The sequence below is a fragment of the Lobosporangium transversale genome (assembly GCF_002105155.1).
Source record: "Lobosporangium transversale strain NRRL 3116 chromosome Unknown BCR41scaffold_25, whole genome shotgun sequence".
In the NCBI taxonomy this organism is placed as follows: domain Eukaryota; kingdom Fungi; phylum Mortierellomycota; class Mortierellomycetes; order Mortierellales; family Mortierellaceae; genus Lobosporangium; species Lobosporangium transversale.
In genome coordinates, this window is record NW_019029003.1 from 108,394 (window position 1) to 121,596 (window position 13,203).

At 42.9% G+C, this 13,203-nt stretch overlaps 5 protein-coding genes across 5 annotated transcripts; 2 read left to right on the forward strand and 3 right to left on the reverse strand.

The window, feature by feature from the left end:
• Positions 1-1,041: 1,041 nt before the first annotated feature.
• Positions 1,042-5,031, forward strand: BCR41DRAFT_100473 (hypothetical protein). The gene is made up of 3 exons (XM_022019302.1): positions 1,042-1,056; positions 1,149-2,530; positions 2,618-5,031. The coding sequence occupies exons 2-3, from the start codon at positions 1,297-1,299 to the stop codon at positions 4,909-4,911; spliced, it is 3,528 nt and encodes a 1,175-aa protein (XP_021880094.1). The 5' UTR covers positions 1,042-1,056; positions 1,149-1,296; the 3' UTR covers positions 4,912-5,031.
• A 24-nt stretch (positions 5,032-5,055) lies between these two features.
• Positions 5,056-6,017, reverse strand: BCR41DRAFT_387412 (hypothetical protein). The gene is made up of 2 exons (XM_022027893.1): positions 5,742-6,017; positions 5,056-5,641 (listed from the first exon to the last, which is right to left on the reverse strand). The coding sequence occupies exons 1-2, from the start codon at positions 6,004-6,006 to the stop codon at positions 5,151-5,153; spliced, it is 756 nt and encodes a 251-aa protein (XP_021880095.1). The 5' UTR covers positions 6,007-6,017; the 3' UTR covers positions 5,056-5,150.
• Positions 6,018-7,248: 1,231 nt separating this feature from the next.
• On the forward strand, positions 7,249-9,885 carry BCR41DRAFT_100440 (hypothetical protein). Its single transcript, XM_022019301.1, has 5 exons — positions 7,249-7,816; positions 8,008-8,363; positions 8,475-8,654; positions 8,785-9,118; positions 9,577-9,885. The coding sequence occupies exons 1-5, from the start codon at positions 7,680-7,682 to the stop codon at positions 9,602-9,604; spliced, it is 1,035 nt and encodes a 344-aa protein (XP_021880096.1). The 5' UTR covers positions 7,249-7,679; the 3' UTR covers positions 9,605-9,885.
• Positions 9,886-11,463: 1,578 nt separating this feature from the next.
• BCR41DRAFT_356149 (ubiquinol-cytochrome C reductase hinge domain-containing protein) lies at positions 11,464-12,528 on the reverse strand. The gene is made up of 3 exons (XM_022024595.1): positions 12,328-12,528; positions 11,712-11,845; positions 11,464-11,567 (listed from the first exon to the last, which is right to left on the reverse strand). The coding sequence occupies exons 1-3, from the start codon at positions 12,467-12,469 to the stop codon at positions 11,535-11,537; spliced, it is 309 nt and encodes a 102-aa protein (XP_021880097.1). The 5' UTR covers positions 12,470-12,528; the 3' UTR covers positions 11,464-11,534.
• Positions 12,529-12,609: 81 nt separating this feature from the next.
• On the reverse strand, positions 12,610-13,115 carry BCR41DRAFT_100507 (leucine zipper protein-like protein). Its single transcript, XM_022019303.1, has 3 exons — positions 12,962-13,115; positions 12,809-12,863; positions 12,610-12,719 (listed from the first exon to the last, which is right to left on the reverse strand). Exons 1-3 carry the CDS (start codon positions 13,058-13,060, stop codon positions 12,655-12,657), a joined length of 219 nt encoding a protein of 72 aa, XP_021880098.1. The 5' UTR covers positions 13,061-13,115; the 3' UTR covers positions 12,610-12,654.
• Positions 13,116-13,203: the final 88 nt, after the last annotated feature.

A 13,203-nucleotide genomic window follows, 5' to 3' on the forward strand; every position in this document is an offset into this window, starting at 1 on the left:
CAACGTAATTTTCTTTTTCAGGGTCCATAGAAGACCAAAACTGAGGAGAAGTAATGTTTTTGCAACTGTCATTTACGGAGATGGAGTGGATGGTGGGCGAAATTGTTCGGTAAAAAAGCACGTGCTCCGACTTTTTCGGTCGTACAGAGACAAGAGCAGTCCGACTGACCGTCAAGATGCTTAGTGGCAACAGAACGAAAGTTTTCTTTCCCGATCACATTATGGTTACCATTGGGGCTATCATTGAGAAGCCATTGGATACATCCTGATTATTTCCGCTCACAGTTCTGCGTAAAGCATCCGTCTCACGTCCATTGCGTAGAACTAGTACTACTTTACCACATAATGAAATAACACTCTGTGTAGTAAGTAAAGACCATCCAGATAGTTTGCTACAACTGGTGTTTTTGTCCATCCCATAAAAGAGCAATGGGCTTCATTAATTTGACAAAGGTTGCATGACTTGGGTTTTTTTCTTTTGGCGGAAACTTTTTATTTCCTTTGTTTTCAATTTTCAATTAGATATATCCTACTCAAACAATTCATGGTTCGGTTCTCATTTTCACACACTTTCCCGTTGACTGACACTCACTTGTTCTTTCTGCTTACTCCTGAAAGGTCTCTCTTTCTTCCTGTCCCCTTCTGCCTATCCTAAGACCGAGCTTCTGTTCGCTGCCATTCAGAGTTGCGGTGCATGTAGCCCTTGTTCTAATTCGATCTTATTTCCTGTCCCTCTTACTCTTGTGCACTTAAACTTCTTCCACCTGCCGAATCTCTGACCTCAGCCCATTAAATTAGCTGGCAGAACGCCAAAGGAGGAAGCAGTATGTACAAATGATCTACAGTCTCTCTTGAGATGAATAGCATTCATGTCCCCTAACATAGGACCTTTTTTTGTTTTTAGTAAAGTCGTTGGCATAACGCACACCCAGAAAAAAAACACCTTGTCGCATGCAGATTCATACGACACTCGTGGATCATTCATGAAAGCAAGTTAGCTTCGGTTGCTTCCAGTGTTCTGTCGCATTATTTCACTTACCTAACGCTGTTCATAGGGTAAATGAAGAAAGCAAAGCATGGAGAAAATGTTGATGAGGAACAGTTTGACGCATGATTTTGAATTAACATTTTGTAGGGCCTTTGAACAGTTTACCTGGCGTAATCGCTGATCTAGGTCTTGACGACGCAAAGACTTGAGCCCCGGAGCAATTCTGGAGCGATTCTGGAGCGATTCTGGAGCAATTCTGGTGTACCCCAAGCAACGTAAAAAAGAAACCTACCTCAATCGACAAAACAATGTCAAAAGTGATGCAACCGGAAGAAATGCAGGTGGACGAGAGTAATGTTGCCAACTGCCAGGCTAGACCCGAGCAGTTTAGACGGACTTTACGCAATTCCAGGACTATATCGGCCAAAGGTTTGGAGCCTCACACTGGGACAGATGAAAATATTCACAGCAGCATCAAATCACCATCGAGCCAAAGGCGAAAGAAACGATCAGATGGATCTGCTGATTTGTCTGCAAACATTGAAACCCCTCCTGGAGACCAGTCAAGAGTCTTCGAGCGTACCAAAGTCCAAGAGTTGTCTGAAGTTGTTACAAAGCATCATAGCTCTTCTCATAGTAATACTGAGACTGGAAATAGTAGAGCAGGCCAGAAGCCTGTTCCCCCACGGCTTCCACGACACAATAGGTCGCATTCAAACGAAACGTCCTCAACTAAGTTTATACCATCACCTTTGCCAAGCCCCATCACCGCGACTGCAAACTCTTTTACGGCGCTCAGCCTCGGCTCATCTCAACCTATGGTGTCTGGTCATAATCTATCTAGGATCACAGTGCCAAGGGAGAGGACTAAGTCGCGACCTTACTCTATCTCCTCAGCAGAGTCATTATTGGCCCAAGAATGCGCAAGAGATAATATGGATGAAGACCCCCATCTGAATCCATCAGGCAGGCTGTCAGATCCAGAGACCTCCAGTAGGAGAAGTAGGCATGGAGTATCAAGGCAAACCGAGAAAGGCCATTCTAAGACAGCATCCGCACCCTTGGCACCTTCCACAACAATAACCAACAAGGCCTCTGAAATCAAGTCACCTAATTTGAAGCCTGCACTGCAATTCCGCGTCAATCTTCATAATCTCGTCTCCACTGGTTATTTACCCGTTGACACTTTGGTCATGTTTCGAGATCATAGTGCAAAGGTAACTCCTAAAGGGACATTAGTTCCTCAGATCAAAGAACCCAACGGAGCTTCACTCTATCCTTGGTTACAGAATGAATACGAGACGCCAAGTGCTTGGGCCACGGCTGTAGTCAAAGGTGCTAGGACAGGGAAAGTCGCAGTCAATGGATGGTCCGCCATCAAAGTACCGATCTACCAGCTCCCTGAAATTAGCAAAACACTTGAAGGTCAAGGACTCACTGAGGTCACGCTTGATGTTCTACGTAAGCGCTTTCTAGCTGATGCAGCAGATGATGGCTCTGCACATCCTGGGAGCGACTCGAACAAGCCAGCTTCTGGTCAAGGTAAAAGATTACCATGAAAAGATCAGTAAGCTATTTCGGAGCCCATAAACTGTTAATCCTAACCATATATGAAATTCGGCACAGTAGGCACATTAGTCTTGGACAGGAAGAAGCGGAAACGTCACGTGGCAGCATCCGTGGATACTGCAGTGTTAGATATTTCAACTCGTACCAACACAACGGCAGACCCTAATCAGAAGGGTAAATCGACAGCAACGCGACCCAGGAAGCGAACAATGTCGGATTTATCTGGAATTGTTTACTCAGATTTAATTGAAGATCATCAGCTACATCTTGAGGCTGCCGGTGCACTCTTTTCCATGCAAGATCCGCTTAAATCGCCTTCATCAGGCTCGTTCATTAGGCGCGGTTCACTAAGCCATGGCTCGAGACCAAGGTCCACACGTTATAAACACTCTGTGATACTGGAAAGCTTAGTAAGGCGTCGCCAGGAATTAAAGTTGCGGTCGTCATATACATTTGAAGTACACCCATCAGCACTGCAACTGGTGAAGGCCTTGGTAGAACCTTCTATCGACGCGGCTTCGACTGCGACAACAGATGAGAATCTTTGCTCTTTTTGTGGTATACAAGGACAACTCACTGAACGTCAACATTGCTCTACAATTGGGCGTTCTTCGCCAGATACAGGAGGCGCGGAGACGATTGATCAAAATAATCAATCCACTATACACAGATGCGGTGACTGCGCTGGTGTCTTTCATCGTGATTGCTCAACCTTCACGAAACCAATCAGCCAAATATCATCAAACTTCACGGATGAGTCGTGGCGATGTCCGCAATGTACCGTCTGTGTTCACTGCAAGAAATCTGTTCATACTCTTCCAGCGCTCCAAGTAGTAAAGAATGAGATGGACCGCAAACTCGCGGCAGCAACTGACTATCCGACCCATATACAGGTGTTGTCGTGCGATATGTGTCACACCCCCATCCATTTGGAATGTCAGCTCATGATAGAGCCAGCATTGAAGGATTTGAGGCAGTCCCACTTTCCTACAGAGAAGGTGGAGTGGACTTGTCTTGAGTGTCGAGAGTGCGTGGAATGTGGATATCGTGCCAAGACAGAGACGAAAACTAAACCATCTGATATGAAAAACGCATCCACCATTAAAGACAGAGAAGTAAACAAGATACAGGGGAGATGGTCGCACGGATCAGCATTATGTCCTTCCTGCACAATCCTGGCTGAGAAGGGCAATGTTTGCCCGCTTTGCTGCCGCCTATACTCGGATGATGATTATGAAACACCTATGATCTTTTGTGATGGTTGCTCGCTTTGGGTGCATGTTGCATGCGATAAAGGGTTACAAGATCGCGATTATGAGGAACTAGGGGAGGACTCGAGGCAATATTTCTGTCCTTCATGTATACCTACACCTATCCCATCTCCAACACACTCTTCATCATCGTCTATGGTCTCGGCAGCCAACTCAATTGAACAGAGTCCATGGCAACGATCCCGTAGTTTTGAATCATATCCAACAGACGGTCCTTGTGACCATAGTCGAGAGACCTCGTCTAGTATAGAGGAAGACTGGTGTCACCGAAGCCGGAAACGAAAGGATGATATTTTTGACTTGATCAAAGCAGCCAAGGAGATTTCTGACTCGGAATCCCGAGCAAACTCCCCGTACAGTGCCTATAGCCCTGTGTTTCCACCCACACACTCCCATTCGAGAACGCTATCTACATCATTAGATTCGGTTGTAGAGGTTGCAGAAGTTGCGGCCGCAGAGGCTCTACTAACAATTTTCAGCGGCACTAACACACCTATTAATTCTACACCACATACCTCATACCCACCATCACCATATGAGCCAAGCTTTAATGGACCTTATGATCGGCACTACTCCATTATGCAAAGTCCGCAGGATCCTCAACCTCTGATGAGGTCCATGGCATTTACGCCACCATCGTCTTTTGATCAGGACACATCCTCTTTGACAATAGCATGGGAATGCCAAGGATCTGCCGCAAATTGCCGTTGCCGTAGGCATAGGGACAATAGCATAAATCCCGAGGATTACTTTAACAGCAGGCCATATCGTCCGCTGACAATCCCATACCATCAGATTGGGCAGGAGTTGCGAGCGTTAGAGAGCGAGAAGGATCCTTCTCTCGTACCACTAGCACGGTCTCCGGCCACAATAGCCAGTGATGACATCACCATGGAAGGAGAAGTATCAGTGGTTGAAGTACCTGTTATGGAGGGTATGACTTCAGCTACAATGCCTGAACAACGGAACACGGAGAACGCGATAAATAATTTCTTGAAGGCTCAACAATCGAAAAAGAATGGTGCTATCAGTCAATTTCTCCAAGCGTCTTCAGAGATAATGGCTGAGAATTCGGCTGAGTAATTATGATTAAATTAATTAAGTCTAGTTAAATGTAAAGAAAATGGAAGGAAGGATTGTTGAAGGAGGAACATGTACAATAGATGGGATAACAATCTGTGTCGTTTATGATTGCGGCGGCAACAGGACAATAAAACATTTTGCATAGACAAGCGCATTTAAAGGAAATATTTTACTTTATCATAAAGAGCGAAGAAAATCATAGACATATAAAAAGATGTAGGGCATTGAAAAGAATAAAACTACTTCTTGAGTGGTTGGTTGGTATCAAAGATGATGGGCATTTTGAACTTCCACTTTTCCCAAATTGCAGGACTCTCAATAAGTTCGCACATGAAATGGGCAATATTAGACATGGTAACCTTCTCAGCCTCGTAAAATGGATGCCGAATAGAGTCTTCGATAGTGTACTCTGAAACTTCTCCATCTATAAAGCCATCTGGGCGGACAACAGACCATTCGAGCCATTGTGTCTGATTTGTGCCGACTTGTTGACTGATGTATTCTGCGGAACGGACACTATCTGCATAAGGCGGGACCGTAGTCTTCATGAAGGTCACAAGGCCATTTTCAAGTTTGCCTCGGATATGTCGATCGGTTCCATCTGGATTCATAACACCAACAGTGTTAAGGAGGACAAACCGAATAGGTGTAACAGGCTTGACTTTAATAATGGCATCGCAGATCATTTTCGTTGCTCTTGTTACTAAGTCGCGAGGGCTTGCCCAAATTCCTATTATTTTATGCCAAATAGGAAGCGCTTAATAAGGAAAGCAAAAGGGAGAAAGAAGAGCCTAAGCATTACAAAAAAAAAAAGGAGAAAGAAAAGTTACCGAGGAGAGGGATGTTTTTATAGTCCATGTTATGGCCCAATGTACAGACAACAGCATCACAGTCCTGGACATGAGTTGCCAAATCATCCACGGTCATATCGAGCAGACTTGCTTGAACCACTGCCAACTTTGGATCGCTGGAGACAGTGTCGGGTAAAGAGGATGTTACACGGACGATTGCACGAACCTCAATACCTCGTCCTAACAATTGCTTTACAACACGCTGACCAATTCTTCCAGATCCGCCGATTACGAGGACGCGCATGATGACTTTTTTTCTCTTTTCTTTTTTTTTTTTTTTAAGCTGAAAAAAGAGAGAGAGATTATATATGTAAGGAATATGTGTAAAGAAGAAAGAGGTTGGTGAGAATACGATTTGTGTAGTTTAAATTCTTAATGGAGTTAGAATTTTTTTGTTGCAGAAACGTAGGGTCTCTTTTATGCATTTTTATTTTTCGCGATCTGTCTGATCGAAATGTGGGGCAAAGCCTATTATTCCATAATAGGAAATTTTCAAATGGAAATGAAAGTCGAAAAAAAAAAAAAAAAAAAAAAAATCACCGCGCCTTCCACGGTTGTTATTCTCTACAAGATAAACATCTTAATGCTCGTTTGTTTTGAAAGCCTAGGCTCAAACAGTTACTTGGCAACAGAACAACCTTGCCTCGTGCATTTATCAATAAAGCAAATAAAATAGCAGCTGCTTTGTTGTAAATAATAGGTGTATCTTTGCTTAAGGGGTAAAAAGATAGACACAAAATCAGGACAAAGAGTGTCAACAAGAATAATAAGAGGAAATAGAGGCAAATAACCTTGATGACAAACAGCGCCATAGGATGCCAAAAGAGAAGATGGGAGCTTTGTAGGTGAGCTCACAAACTGAGTTACTGGAAGACAAATACTTGTTGTGAAAAGGGGAAAAAGATAAATGGCAAGATAAACTGCGGGTCAAGAACAAGACAGATGGGGGAAACTTGAGACTTATGGGTAAACTGAAGACTTTATTGAGAAAGAAGTTCTTTGGCTTTTATAACTTAGCCTACAGGCCTGACTGTGGTGCTTTCTTGGTGAGGTAGACTCGCCTATAGCTTATAAGGCTTTGCGCAAAGATTCTTCTAGCTGTGGTTCGACAGAATGCAGATACAAAATATGTAACTATTAATGACCAGCTACAACAGCTTCTGATCACGTGGTATATCGCCACGTGACAGACGCTTTATTTTTTATTTTCTTGGGGCACAAAAAACTCCTTCAATTGGAGGGCAACGGCGTCGAGTTGATCACATATTCGTCCATTCCATCATCTACCCTTAAGACAAAACAGAAAAGCAGGAAAAAAGATCTTCATTGAAGGAGTTAAGGCATGTGTTAATTAACTTTGAGAGTACATAATGCGTGTGGAGGAAGAAAATGGCAGTTGATTTGAATTATAATTACAGGCTGTTTAAGGATCAAACCCCTAAAGACTAAAAAAAAAAAAAAATACTCACATAATGGTTGATTAATAAAATGTGTTTAAGATAAAGGCAAAGGATAAACTGATGATGTTTACCCTCTCTCTACGATTGCGAATAGATACTGCCAATATAATAGTTATGGAGAATAGATACACCAACCCAAAGAAGAGAAAACAGAATAGAGATGACCAAGAGGAGCTTAATGCACAGGTTTTCAAGAAGGCTCTGATCACGCCTGCCGCCACAAATGGTGTGTCAACGCTTGGTAGTAGTCTTATAGGGGGAGAGGCAGCCTTTGAGGCCCTTGGAATGCTGGGTGGCAAGATAAACTCAGATAATGAGAATAGCGATTCCTCTGAGGACGAAAACCCCCCTCGGAAGAAGCCTTCAAATGTATCTATAGGAGGAAGCAAGGGCTATTTGACATCAACGTCAACATCGTCTGTCCCTGCGACAACGTCAGCCTCTAAGGCAATGGAGGATGCCAACGCGGCCGTCGTCGCAACTGTGGCCAATATCCTTTCCAAAGCAAGTGCCCAACCTTCCATCGACAATAATCAACAGAACTCTGGATCGTCCGATCAACAACAACCCATTGCAATTCAATCAGACGCTGGCGCACCAATAACACAAGATCAAATATTGGCCACTATTGCTGATCTTCGAGGCATGCAAATGCTGCTTCAAAATGACCTTATGAACTTGAACAACGACCCATCAGTCCTGGCGACGCTCAACAACAACGTTGACACGCCTATGGTTATGCAGAACGACACTACTGTAGATGGAAAGGATGGTAACATTGCTAGCAATAAGAAAGGAAGGAAAGAAAAGAAGAAAGATAAAAAAGATAAAGGGAAGAAGAAATCCAAAGATAAAGATAAGGACAGGGAATCGAGAGAACATAGAAATCACAAAGAAAATATAGATACAATAGCAGCTGACGCTGATGCTGATGCTGCAGTCGCAGTTGCAACAACAGAAGTAACGACTGGAACAACCGCTGTAGCGCCAGTGGCAGCGTCTGTAGGAGAGGCAAGCAGTAGTCGTAGCGTCAAAAAGAAAGCCTTGAGTTTGGAGGAGCAGCTAGATGCAGACCTGTCGCGTATCTCAGATAATCCGTTACACACCAAGTGGATGATGGCAGGAGAGCTGAAAGAGAAAGGCAAGAGAGTTAATCCATTCCTATGCAAGTATTTTTCTTATTTGAAAGATATGAAACTAAAGCTTTTTTTTTTTTTTTTTTTTTTTTTTTTAAAAAAAAAATACACAATAGGGTTGACTTATAAAATGGGTACTTTTAACAGCAATGAGGATCAAATCATCCGAGACACTATTCGCGAGTACTTTGCGCGTCATAACTTGGACGAAGGGGCCATGACTCGTTGGTTTCAGAATAACAGTGGCAAAGGACGAGAGGAAAAGAATGAGTTGAAACTCCTCTGGGTTGAGATTGGTAAGATCACTAAGCTTTTTTCGAACGTCAGTCTTTCTTGCTCCTGACATTTGTATCCCATATACCAATCGTTGATTGAGTTTTTTTTTTTTTTTTTTTTTTTTTCTTAAACCAATTGTTTGCAATTAAGCTGCGCGTTTGGAGACTCGTCCATTGCTTAATGTTTACTTGCATATTCGCCGTATGTACCATCCCCAAAATAATGTTGGATTATGGACCAAAGCCGACGACGCCAAACTTATTGAACTCTACACAAAGCACAAAGGTCAGTGGACCAAGATTGGTTCGGAACTTGGACGCATGGCCGATAGCTGTCGAGATCGCTATAGAAACCATTTGAAGGATCAGGACACCATGGTTTCAGGACCCTGGGCTGCACATGAGGACGAGAGGCTACTGGACATCATGCAAGACCTTGCAGAAAAACAAGGCAAGGCTACTGTCTTGGAATCAAGCCATTTATGGACGACGATCGCTGAAAAGATGAATGGTACGCGCACTAGACATCAATGTCGCCATCGCTTCTCGCAGGCACTGTTACCGAGGTTGGAGAGGGGCGAGTTCATTCGCACCAGGGCTGGTGCTGCATTGGCAGTTGCGACCGCTGCCAAGACTCTCAAACAGCAAAAGCAAGCAGGAACTCAGCTAGAGGCACAGCCTCCTTCTACAAATCAGAATTCTATCACAAATGCAGATGAGGAATTTAAGATGTTGGCTGCGGCTCTACAGAATGCTCTTCCCAACACAACTGGTGAAAACCTGCTTTGGTCACAAGCATTGCCAGCTAGTAGTAATAACGCCGCCAGCGGTGGTGAACATGAGAATAATATAGATCACGATAACCTAACTGCTGCCATTGCAGCAGTTGCGGGACTTCCTGTTTCTTTGGGCACTTACCATCTGCAAGGCGCCCCTGTCTGCCGACGAGCGAGACAACAGATGATGCTTGATTATTTAAAATGGATCCAGGAACAGGATATTCGAGATCACCTGGATATCAAATGGGGCGATATTAGGAAGGAATTCAAGACTCGTTGGCAGGAGGATCATAAAGTCGAACTAGATAAAGTCGCTAGGGCTCAGCATGACCTACAACTCCAAGCACAACGACACCTTCAGGATGGCGATAATATCTCTCCAGCTGCGACGGCCGCTGCTGCTGCTATGACAAAGGCAGCCGCGGAAGCTCAAACTGAATCCATGAAGATTCTTCACGTCCTGAGTACTCCAAATCAAACAAATCGCATTTTCATGGTGATCCGTTGCAAGATTGAAGGCTATCGGGACTTGGATTTCAAGACACTTGTGGCGCGGATGATAGAGGTCCTTGAAAAGAAAATTGAAGACAAGGACCGTCGTTTAATTGTAACTACTACAAATTCTGAAAGAAGTGGAGGAGCTGCAGATGCAAACACAACCCCAAAGAAAGTCTCACCCAAGTCTTTGGGTCCGGTCCATCAGCAACACCTTCAGGAATTTATCCAATTTGCAGCGATGGAGGCCCTCATGACTCAATTTCCACAGTTGCAACAGATTCGCTTACGCCGACAGCAGCAGCAGAAGCCAGGTGGGGATGCAACAGCTGATGAGGATGAGGCCGTCATGACAGTAGGAGCGGTCGACAAACAACAGCTCAGCCAACAGCAGCAGACTCGCGATCTTGCTGAGAAAATGATCAAGGAGGCCATGGCCAAGCAAGGACTGCCCATCAATAACAATAACAATAACAATAACCGTAATAAGAAACGCAAGGCCAAGGAGTATATCTCGGACTCAGATCCAAGCAGTGGCTCTGCAGACGAAGATGATACTTGATCTTAATCCACCTTTTTTGTTGTAAAAATCCGATTAAATTGTTTACGTGTCAATTATATGTGGAAGTTCGTACATGATTATTACTATTGTGAACTGAGCCCATAACACTCATATGAGCCTACAGCACATTTGTGTAGATAAAAAACAAAACGTAAAAGGAAGCTCAAGCACAAACTGAAAGGTGATAAAAAAATTGCCAAATTACTTCCTCTGTCGCTCTTTCCTTCTATTCCTATTATCCAAACCGTTACAAGGTGAGTGCAGACAATCAGGGCAGAGGTTACACTGGCCTGGACTACAAGATGGATCAGGGCTAGAGGGTCAATGCTGTTTGATTGGAACAGATTGTATTAAATGCTGCTCGTCTATAGGAACATGCAATTCATCGTGATGGTCAATATCATGGCTACACAAGATAATTACGACTTGCAGATGATATCATTGGAGTTTGTTGAAACTGACTGTGTTCTCTATGTGGCAGCTCCCTGTTTGTTCCTATAACACTTGTTCGTAGGACATGAGATTGGTGGCACCAAATCAAGCAACATACTCTCAATGATCGGTGGTCACAAAAGCTGAGATATCTTGGTAAATGGGATCGTTATTGCCATATAACTTGGTGCACATGTAGACCGTATCTAGGTTAGCTTCTGTATGAATTTTCAGATCAATTGTGTATGAGATTGATGGCCCCTTAAGAGGATAAGCAAAGCAATACGCGAAACAGCCCCTAGCAGCCAACATGTGCGTGTGCACAGATCAGTTTCTCCCTGTGAGTGTAACTTGAACTGAAATCTAATCGCCCCTAAAATAAAAGATAGATTAGTATAAGTGAACAAAGCATTACAACGCTTCCGATGAATTCTAATGAAGGAGGAGAGAAAGAGCCGACATCGAAGGATCAAAAAATAACGTCGCTATTGAATGCTTGGCTGCCACAAGCCAGTTATTGTTTTCTCCATGAAAACTTCATCACCTCTTTTCACAAATTTAAATTTGTTGATTTGTTTATTTTAATGAGAAGGTAGATGAAGAACTTGTATTTGGATGTGTTGAAAAAATAGTCTAAGCAAGCTTATTGAAGTATTTTGGAACAGCCTAATAAATGAAAGATAAAAAAAAAAAAAAAAAAAAAGGTTTAGTAAGTCTTGTAAAATATGAAAAATTCCGTTCCTGTAACGACCATTGTCTGTGTATCAACAATCCGCGTCATTTATAAATTACAAAAAAAAGGAGACTTACGCAGTCGTTGACGCAGTGCAAAAAGTGGTAAAGCTCTTCAATACAGTCCTCATGGGCACCGTCCTCCTGGACACGGCGGTTGCACTCCTCGAGATGGTGCTTCAATGGCAAGCAAGCGGCGTCTTCGCCACAGGCTATAAGGAAAGAAAACAAGGATTCGGAAAAAGAAGAGCCAATTGAGGGCGAGAATCATTCACAATATCAGTCGGAAGCTCTTTATAAGGATCAAAGATAAAAAAAAAATAATAAAAAGACAGCATATGCTATTTCCGCTAATTTATCGTTCAACAGTCCAGAACAGATTGTGGATGAAAAAAAAAAAAAAAAAAAAAAAAAAAAGGCATGGATGCCCTGAATTGCTGAAAGATTGGGTTTTTTATATGCATAAAGAGAAAAAGATCAACGAGACGTTCTCGGAAATCATCTCCGTGTTTACTGGATTATTCTTCCGAAATGTTGCCGTGTTTTTTCTTTTTTTTTTAGCCATTGTTGAGCATCAAGCCCTTATTGAAGGTGCATCCGGATAAGTTGCTTGTTTAAAGGGAGAGAAAGAGAAAGGGAGTATATATGTGGGTTGGAGTCCAATGAATGGAATGGATCACACAGCAAGACTTACCCTCTTCAATCTCGGGCTTAATGTCTTCTGGCTCCTCTTCCTCAGCAGCAGGGGCAGCCTCCTCTTGCTGCTCAGCGGGAGTCTCCTCATGCTTCTCCTCTGCGTAGACAGCAGGGAACAATTCAGTGATGAAGCTCAACATGATTATTAAATATTACAAGGGAGAGATGGAAGTAATGTGGTATTGATTCGGAGTGGCGGATGAAAAAATGGAAAATCGGATCCGATTAAGCACATTGTTCCTGGTTCTTAAAAAAAATGCTACGTCATAGTATTTTTTTAAGCGTATTTTTTAAGGTTTTAATGAATTGAAATGGCTCGACTGATCTAATCCTGATCCAAGGTCGTACGACCATACTCCACAAAGTCATCAATAAGAACAGGCCATGCACCTAACAGATATGAGCAAAACAGGATTAGATATTGAACCATTGTTGACCCTTACCAAAAGCATTCCATCCAAAATACAAAGATAACATACCCTCGTCATCATAGTTTGAGAACTGGGAGTCTACTTGATTAACAAAATCCAAAAGCTAATTGCACACAGAACAAACACATGACAGCTATTAGGCACAATATTTCAATACGAAAACATGCAAACTTCAACGAAAAGAAATACTTTGCTACTTACCAAGTACCAGGTATCCTTGGATATGGATCGACCATACTTGTTTTGAACAAAATCGCACCACATCTCCAATCTTGGGAAGCGATCCGGCAACAACATCATCCAGAATGGAATAGCAATATCCAAAGCTATATAAATAAAAATCACAATAAAAAAAATAAATAAAAAAAATCCGCATAAGCTTCCGCTTTAGTCGATCAAAGTAAATGCATGCATGCATGATTGTGATACGAGGTCGAAACAAG

Coding starts and splice junctions, on each gene's coding strand:
- BCR41DRAFT_100473 (XM_022019302.1), top strand. CDS start 1,297: ATGTCAAAAGTGATGCAACCGGAAGAAATGCAGGTGGACGAGAGTAAT. Junction 2,531..2,617: donor CAAGCCAGCTTCTGGTCAAG/GTAAAAGATTAC, acceptor TCGGCACAGTAG/GCACATTAGTCTTGGACAGG.
- BCR41DRAFT_387412 (XM_022027893.1), bottom strand. CDS start 6,006: ATGCGCGTCCTCGTAATCGGCGGATCTGGAAGAATTGGTCAGCGTGTT. Junction 5,642..5,741: donor TAAAAACATCCCTCTCCTCG/GTAACTTTTCTT, acceptor ATAAAATAATAG/GAATTTGGGCAAGCCCTCGC.
- BCR41DRAFT_100440 (XM_022019301.1), top strand. CDS start 7,680: ATGCCAACGCGGCCGTCGTCGCAACTGTGGCCAATATCCTTTCCAAAG. Junction 7,817..8,007: donor CAATTCAATCAGACGCTGGC/GCACCAATAACA, acceptor TAACATTGCTAG/CAATAAGAAAGGAAGGAAAG. Junction 8,655..8,784: donor ACTCCTCTGGGTTGAGATTG/GTAAGATCACTA, acceptor TTTGCAATTAAG/CTGCGCGTTTGGAGACTCGT.
- BCR41DRAFT_356149 (XM_022024595.1), bottom strand. CDS start 12,469: ATGTTGAGCTTCATCACTGAATTGTTCCCTGCTGTCTACGCAGAGGAG. Junction 11,846..12,327: donor TAAGCCCGAGATTGAAGAGG/GTAAGTCTTGCT, acceptor CTTTCCTTATAG/CCTGTGGCGAAGACGCCGCT. Junction 11,568..11,711: donor TGCACTGCGTCAACGACTGC/GTAAGTCTCCTT, acceptor TTCATTTATTAG/GCTGTTCCAAAATACTTCAA.
- BCR41DRAFT_100507 (XM_022019303.1), bottom strand. CDS start 13,060: ATGATGTTGTTGCCGGATCGCTTCCCAAGATTGGAGATGTGGTGCGAT. Junction 12,864..12,961: donor CCAAGGATACCTGGTACTTG/GTAAGTAGCAAA, acceptor GTGTGCAATTAG/CTTTTGGATTTTGTTAATCA. Junction 12,720..12,808: donor CTCAAACTATGATGACGAGG/GTATGTTATCTT, acceptor CATATCTGTTAG/GTGCATGGCCTGTTCTTATT.